The 8,148-nt window shown below is 38.2% G+C and overlaps 1 protein-coding gene and 1 non-coding gene across 2 annotated transcripts in view; both read right to left on the bottom strand.

The window, feature by feature from the left end:
• Positions 1-6,897: 6,897 nt before the first annotated feature.
• rpl17 (ribosomal protein L17) overlaps positions 6,898-8,148 on the bottom strand; it is a 5,854-nt gene continuing 4,603 nt past the window's right edge. Inside the window, exons 6-7 of the mRNA XM_017427452.3 lie at positions 7,216-7,407; positions 6,898-6,971 (exon numbers count right to left, since the gene is read on the bottom strand). Of these exons, the coding sequence (XP_017282941.1) occupies positions 6,924-6,971; positions 7,216-7,407 (240 nt within the window). The 3' untranslated portion in view covers positions 6,898-6,923. The remainder of the gene's footprint in view (positions 6,972-7,215; positions 7,408-8,148) is intronic.
• LOC112450905 lies at positions 7,037-7,102 on the bottom strand. The gene has a single exon (XR_003039632.1). It is a non-coding gene; the product is annotated as a small nucleolar RNA SNORD58 (small nucleolar RNA).

Here is an 8,148-nt window from a genome sequence, read left to right as displayed (position 1 = left end):
GGGGGGTGGTGTCGGCTGTGGTGGGAGCGGGGTGGGGGTGGGGGGATCTGACCGGATTGGGGACCCGATGGTGACGTGGACCGTCCAGCTGGAGGAGGGAGCTCCTGATTGGCTCCGCGGCTCGGCTCCGATTCGATGGAGAAGTGGAGATCCGAGGGATGAGGAGGAAAAGATCCTGAATGTAAAGGTCAGCAGAGCAGCGCGAGGAGGTTTCATGATGATGATGATGATGATGATGATGATTATGATAAGACATAAACAATATGAACCCAAGCGGAGTGGCTTCTGTTTACCTGCAGGTTGTGTTTTCATTGAAACTCAATGAGCCGCAGGATCAGTGAAAGTGAGGCTCCTGAAGTTTTTTTTACATTCACTCGTTTCTGAGATCTGTTCAGAAATCAGTCTTTAGGATGTTTTTGTTTTTAACACAAAACTCCGAAAGCACAGACAGGAGCCACTCTGATCAGGTAAATAATAAAACAAAGTTTAATGTAATCATCACACCAGCTCTTACTTTCATGCCCAGTGGAAGAGGAAAAAAAGGCTTTTATGGCAGAGCCCAGACCAAGAACAAGGCCGGACTTTCCAAAAGACTTATTGAGGCATTAGCCCAGGGCCCCAGAGGTTCAGAGGGCCCCAAGGTGTTATTTATTTCCAATGAGGAGTAGAGTTTAAATTGACTGGTGGGGTTTTATTTAGTTTAATTTACAGTACTATAAGTTTTATTAAATGGCTGTTTTTTCTAATAGTTTCCAAATGTTTCTACAGCTTTGTAGAAGACAGATGCAGCGTTGTTGGGGGGGTTTTTTTGGTTGTTTTTTTTTTTTGTAATTTTATTCTCACCTTTGTTTTGAGGTTCTTGCACCAAAAGCGTTTTATGCATGTAAACACCATCAGACAACCAAATATTTTTCATAAAATGAGTGGGGGTTTTTTTAATCCAGTTTTTTTTATCGTTATTTTTAAAAGCCTGTAGTTGCAGCTTACCCCACTGTGTGTAATTAGGATGAAGTGTTTGTGCCGCTTTAGAATAGATTGTTGCAGTTTGGCTGTTTTTTTTTTTTTTGCAGCAATGAAAAACGTAAACCGTGACAGGAGCCTTTCTCCTGATGTCAGATGGGCCTGCAGTTTTTAGTGCATCAGACTTTAAATATTAGATTAAAGCTGAGAGCAGCTCTGCTCTGTGGGACAAGAAACCTTAAATTTAATGTACACATAATTGCTATTGCAGTTTTTGTAAAAAAAAAAATAAAAATTAACACGGAGAGTGCCCTAAAATTAGCTCTATGGCTCCACACCTTCATTAATTGTGCCCTGCTGATGAATCGTTGTTTCTCTTGGGTTATAGCCATTCATTTTTCAGTCATTTTTATTTTATATCTTTTTATGCAGAAAACCACAATGTTGACAGAACATAATCCTCAATTAGTTAAATAAGACAAAAGCAGTTTCAGACCAGACGAAGCGTCTTGTTTTGTTTTTTTAACACTTTAGGTCTAAATCAGTTCCATCTGTGTACCTCCAGGTTTGACTATAAAGAAAGAAAATATCTGGGAAATAAAATAAACATTAAGAGGTAAAAAACTTGGGTACAATAATTAAATGTGGCATTAAAAAATCTTTAAATGTTAAACGGTCCACAATATTTTAAAACTTCTGGATTCTACAAAGTGTTTTACAGTGTTTCTCATTTAAACGGTTTGAGTCTTAGTTATACATTTATTCTCTATACATCCAGTCCCTTTTCCCACTTAATCATTAGCAGATCTAAACTCTGAGATGTGCTGGGCTGGAAATCAAACCATCAGGATTTTCTTTTTCTATTTGTCTTGTAAATGCAAATTAGTATAAATTTATGTACAGTCACTCAAATTAAGGTTAAGTTTCTCATTAATAATACTAATACTAATACTAATACTAATACTAATACTAATACTAATAATAATAATAATAATAATAATAATAAATGTATTATCCTGCTGCTCTGGAGCACTCAGGTATATGTGTGTTGTGTGTATGTTAACACAATGTCGGGGTGGAAAGACATCAGTAATGACCTTAAAGAAAGAACTGTTGCTTCACCATCAGTCTGGAAAGGTCATTTCTGCTCTAATTAGTGGCCATCATTTTACAGAAATAGAAAATTATACACAAGTGGAAAAACATTCAGGAGAGCTGCCGATCTTTAAACGTCCTGTGAAGTTAACCTGGAGGTCAGATCTTGTAATTCTCAAAACAACTTTAAAGAATCCAAGCTCTCCGTCTCCACAGGCCTCAGTCAGCAGGTTAAATGAAAACAATGAAAACAACCTGAACAACTTTGGTTTGTTTGATAGGGTTGACAGAGGAATGCCTCTTTTTAGACACTGGCTCAGGTTAGCAAAACTGCATTCGTTTGGTGAAATCATTCGTCCATCACCGTGTTGTCAAAGTAAAACCGTGGAGGGCTGATGATTCAGCCTGTTCTGGAGAACCTTGAATGCAACACAAGCTACAATACAGTGATTTGCACAAATGAATGTCTAATTAATCTCAATAAGCTGAAGCAATATAAAGAAACGGAGCTCAAAATTTCTCCACAAATGTCGGACTAACAGGGTCAAACCGAAGATAATCATACTGCAAATTATTGCTGCTAAAGGTGGTATTACGAGCTGCTGGATCACAACTTTTTCACAGCTTCTGAGTTGTTTTTGTTCAGTAACGCTGATGTTTATGACAATTTATCTAGAACTGTAATCATCTTAATTTAAGACTTGATAAGAACCAAAGTGATTTTAATAAACCCTGATGAGTAAACTTAAAGAATTAAACTGTAGACCACTTACTGTTTGTCTTGTCTGCATTAATGATGTCCTTTTTCAGACCTCTGAGCAGATGTGTCCGCATGAGCTTGTTGGTCAATAAATCTGCATGCAGTCCCTTTAAAAAAGTATGTTGTATGAAACAAATAAAAATGTGTGAAAAATTAAACTAAAAGTCAAAATTCAAAAGAACGTCACAAACAAAAGATGCATCAATCTGAAAAAAAAAAAATACTTTAGAGGAACAAAACAAGACATAATGAAAAACTTCACCTGTAGCAGCTTTCACAGGTCTAAATTCTTACAGTTTTTTCAATTAAAGGAATATTTTAAGCAAATTGCTGCTTGACAAGTAAAAACATCAAATTAAAAATGACAATTTAGGAACAATGTCCAATACCTGCAGATAAAAGTTTGTAGAGGGAGGAGGGTCATTGTGGTATAAACTAATGTATTTTTTAATTGCCTGTACTGTTTGTTTGATCAAACTAAGAGAACATTCAGTATCTTGTACATGTTATTGACATTAGATGATGCAGATTTAATCAAAAACTTCAGCTCTGACAGCTCAGCATTCTGTTACAAACTGAGGACGGACATATCCAGGAGTTTAAGTCAGTGATGTTAGTCTTACTGCTTTTTTCTGTCATGATCAGAACAGCAGAGCCAGAATTGGCTCCGAAGAGCTGAAGCTGAGAAAATTAACGATGTGTTGGCGCCCCCGTGTGGTCAGAGTGCGTGACTGCAGCGGCGAGCTGAAGGGTTCGAAAAGGTTGAAGAGTAAAACAGCTTCCTACGTGTTTTCTACTTTAAAATGTTTCCACAAACGATGTTTCAGATTCATTTCAGTCACATTCTTACCTTTGTTTTTATGTATAAACATAAATTTGCAGGAGAAGTTTGCATAATGCAGGAGTTTTATTATCTGTGCGCTTCAACCATGATGAAAAACAACAAAACACATGCAGTAGTAGTTGGGTATTAGGGAATAAGGCACTAAAAACAAACCAAAGGCCTAAAATCCTATATAGGCATGCTTACTGCCCACAACCCTTCATACAAGAGTTTTAAGCTAAAATCATCTTATGCTGAGAATTGATGAAATAAAAGCTGTTTTGGTCACATCTCATACAATAGTGTTAGCTCAAAATGAGTTTTTGTGTTTCATCTTGAATGGGGTATGACTCCAAATGTCCATCAGTTGTACATGTGCATCCAATGATCACCTTTTGAGTTTCATTAGGATCTATCCGCTGGTTCATGAGATATTTTGCTGACACTGTTGACAAACGAGCCCACAGACAGAAATATTCTGGCCTTTCACTTTCAGTGGTGGGTGATTAACACAAAGTTTTCCAAGTTTGTGGCAAGATTTCTATACATTTTCCCAACTATTTTCTTTACCTGTTTCTTCCTGTACAGAGTGAAAGACTAAAGAACTAAAAACTATTAATTACATACCCACCTAATTTTGTCACTACACTCATTTTGGAAACTGTTCCCTTTGAGAATAATACAGAAAAAGGCCCAGCAGGGCTCAGCTAACTGATCACAGACGAGATAATATTTTTTTAAAAACATAACTTTATAACAACATTTGCACATGAACACATAAGGTGCCATTAAAGATCCTACCATCAGGTGTAACCTCAGGTTTAATGACTTGAAAAATGTAAAAAAAAAAAATAACCAAGTTAGGCTTAGTTAAACTCAAGATTTGAACAGGAGATAGGAAGGAAGAGATGATGTCTTCATTTACTTACTAAGAAATCCCTCGGCCTGTTTTCTGATTAGTCTTTTAGGAAACATCAATAGAAAAGTCTGGAAACAAACTTATCCATCCATTTTCTTTACCCACTTCTCCATTCTTGGTCACAGGGAGCTGGTGTTTATCTCCATCACTGTGTAAGAGGCGGGGAACACCCTGGACAGGTTGCAAGTCCATCACAGGGACACACAGAGACACACAACCATTCACACTCACACCTAGGGACAATTTTAGAGTTACCAACTAACCTAACATGCATGTTTTTGGTCTGTGGGAGGAAACCCACAGGCACACAGGGGGAAAATGCAAACTCCACCCAGAAAGGTCCCAGGTCGGGATGCGACCCACTTCGCCGCTGTGCCACCCCCTGAAAACAAATATTGTTCTAAATTGTTTTCTTTCTGCCATACTTTTCCAGACTGCATGGGAACCCTCCTCTGGGTTGAAGTCTTCAACACTATGTTGTCCACATGGTTCATTTGGTTATTTATAATAAAATGAAACAAGTGTTTTATCTTGTAAAGCTGGGCTACCTTGTGACCAAAGTTACAAACTGTAACTTATGGTTGGTTCCTGAGCCGAAGACAATGATAGAAAATCTACACATACTTAATGAAATAGTAAGTTTTTGTGATGTAAATCATTTCTCATTTTTTCCCCATTTGTTACACATAATTTACTTAACTTTGTTTTTAAGATGCAATAAGCTGGTTGCATAACTGTGCACACCCCTCAGTAACACTGAAGATGATCTGAACCGAACAGCCTTCTTATCAATCCGATTTAGTCTCCATCAGTACGTCAAACAGCTAAAATCCTAAGGTTCTGATGAATATGAATCCAAAGTGGAGTTCTTGATGACTATTTTTGTGTTTTAAGTGTTATCAGTTTTTTTTTAAGCAGTCTTTCATTTTTAGAAAAGCACGAGAAGTTAGGAAACAGATTTCCTACACTATGTATTTGTCCACACACATCCAGACCTGGAAGACGCCAAAATCAAATTTTCCCACTTTAAGACTGAAAAAAAAGACAGAAATCACTACAGACTTAATGCTGCACAGGTTAAAGTGAAAATGTGGTTTTCTCTTGTTGTGCGAGCAAAGGTGATATCAAGGCTCCTACACAACTTTTCTTTTAAAATCCCAAACTTTTCTAAACTCAAATCTTCAAATATTTCTGCTGATTCTGACTTTAAAATAATCTGTAAATTTGCGGTGAATGTTTTAAAGCAGCGGTTTTTATAATCTATGCTTCAAAAAAAAAAAAAAATAGAGCTAACAGCAGGAGGTAAAAAAAATAGTCTGGGTGTGACTGAAGTCACTGACTGTATACAGACAGTCGTGTTATCCAAGACTTAAATAACTTGGGGTTCAGTCTCTGCTTTAAGCATTTTGGATCACCTTGTTGCTGAAAAGTGCTATATAAATAAATCTCACTTCACTTTGCTGAAACACAGAGCTGCAGACTGTAAACTGTCATTAGATGTCAAGTCATTTTATCAACTGAGGCAGAACTACTTGGGGAACAAAGCTGTACAAGAAACAAAACTAAGATATTGATGGCTTTAGCCTTAAATTTAAAGCTCAGTGCTGTAAACGAATCAAAAGTCTCTTATACACACAACTAATGAGAATAATACTCTGCTACTTATCAATTTTGAATTTAGCCAATTACAAAATGCAACAACAAATAGATCAGAAACAAGTTGTTTTTTTAAATTATTAAAATATGGAACTTAAACCAGAACCTATACAAGAAATGCCACTGGAACCTAAGTCATACTATACGAATGAGAGCACTGGATTTCCTGCTTTGGACTGAGCTGGGAGCTGCTGTCCTGTTCTGTTTTTTAATGCTAAACAAGTAAAATCAAAAGAATAAACATGAGATCAATACAGTGAGGCCCTGTAGCTCATAGGTTTCTGAGGAACTAAGCTTCTTATTCAGAAGCCCAAAGTTCACTTGGAATAAGGACCTGTGCTGCTGCCCATCCTGTAACAGCTCCTACAGCCGTCGGCTCACATTAAGGTTCAGCTGGACTTCAACATGTATTAAAAGTGAAAGAACTACTTGAGCAATTTAAAACTTTTACTGAAATCTGCTTCTCATCCTCCTAATTATTTGATTTGTTGCCAAACTCACCCTTTAGTGTGGTTTACAGGTTTCAACAACCATGAAAAACAAGTTTTAGAGTAATTTTCATTGATAAGATGGTTTTTTTTAACCATTTATCATCTTAGCAGAGTTGTTCGTCTCTGAGGTATGAAGAACCGCAGAGTCAGCGCTCACTTAACTCAAGAGAAAAAAACAAGCCAGAGTCTGAACTGATAAAGTTGTCCTTTTATTAGAATTTACTCGCGTGCCATCAGCTTCTGCTTCTTCAGCTTCTTCTGTGAAACCTGCAGACAGAAATGCATCGTTATCCCAGCAGCAGGGTGTTAGGTGACCTCAGCCTCACTGGTCAGTCACTCAGAATCAAATATTGTTTTCATGGAGAATCCAAAGGTGTCCTAAGATGTCATCATCGCAACCAACTGTAGTTCAGTCAGTCGGTGGGTGTGTTCAGACCTCCAGACAGGTTTAGACTCCTGCTGTCCGTCTGAACACACCACACCTCCCTCCTGAGGACCTGCTGTACCGTACCTTCTTCTTCTGGGCCACCTCCTCCTCTGGTTTGGGGACGATCTGCTCCTTCTCGGTCAGGATCATCTCGATGTGGCACGGCGAGCTCATGTATGGGTTGATGCGACCGTGGGCGCGGTATGTGCGCCTCCTCATCTTGGGGGCCTTGTTGACCTGGATGTGCTCGATGACCAGAGAGTCCACGTCCAGACCCTGAAACCGCAGAAACATTTTTAAAACTCCAGCATCTGACTCGCACCTGGTTGTGTTTGACTTTTGAAAGTGGGGACATCAGAGTAACCCTGATTAAAAGGTGGATTCACAGCTGAAACTGTCCAATTAAAACCAGCGATTATTTCCAACACATAAACAAAATGTCTAATAAGCTTTGATTTTTTAAAAACAAAACTCAAACGACTTGATTTAGTAATTTCATAAATGCTTTAAATTAGTGCAACTCTGAAATACAATTTTTAAAGACATTTTTGCACACAAGAGGCATTAAACCGCTGATAAAACTAATTTCCAGCCATAAACAGGGTCAATAACTGAGCGTAAGTTTTTAAAGCTTCCTAAACCGATTTGTCTTAAATGTTTAATGTAGAAACACGTTAGCAGGACAAGTCCCTGCATGTACCTAAGGAGTTATTCCCTCATAGTGGAGACAAACATGTCCTAAAAAACTGCAACCTGCTTCTTCTGAGTCAAATCTGCTGCAGTTTATCAGCTCAACACGAACTGTGCGCAGCTGTTCACAGATGGTCCCAACCTGATGTCCATGAAGACCACAGGAGGACAGAACAGGTGTTAACATTTAGTCTGAACCAGGGGTGGAAATTAGCACCGCCACCCGCCAAATGCGGGTAAATATTTGAAGTGGCGGGTGAATTTGATCAACACACACGCCACTGTGGAGGGTTGGCAATTTGAACAGAAAAGGTGTTATTTGTCCTC

The sequence above is a fragment of the Kryptolebias marmoratus genome, linkage group LG14, assembly GCF_001649575.2.
Source record: "Kryptolebias marmoratus isolate JLee-2015 linkage group LG14, ASM164957v2, whole genome shotgun sequence".
Classification (NCBI taxonomy): domain Eukaryota; kingdom Metazoa; phylum Chordata; class Actinopteri; order Cyprinodontiformes; family Rivulidae; genus Kryptolebias; species Kryptolebias marmoratus.
Note: the sequence above shows the minus strand (reverse complement) of the source record. Positions and strands in the feature narration are given on the sequence as shown.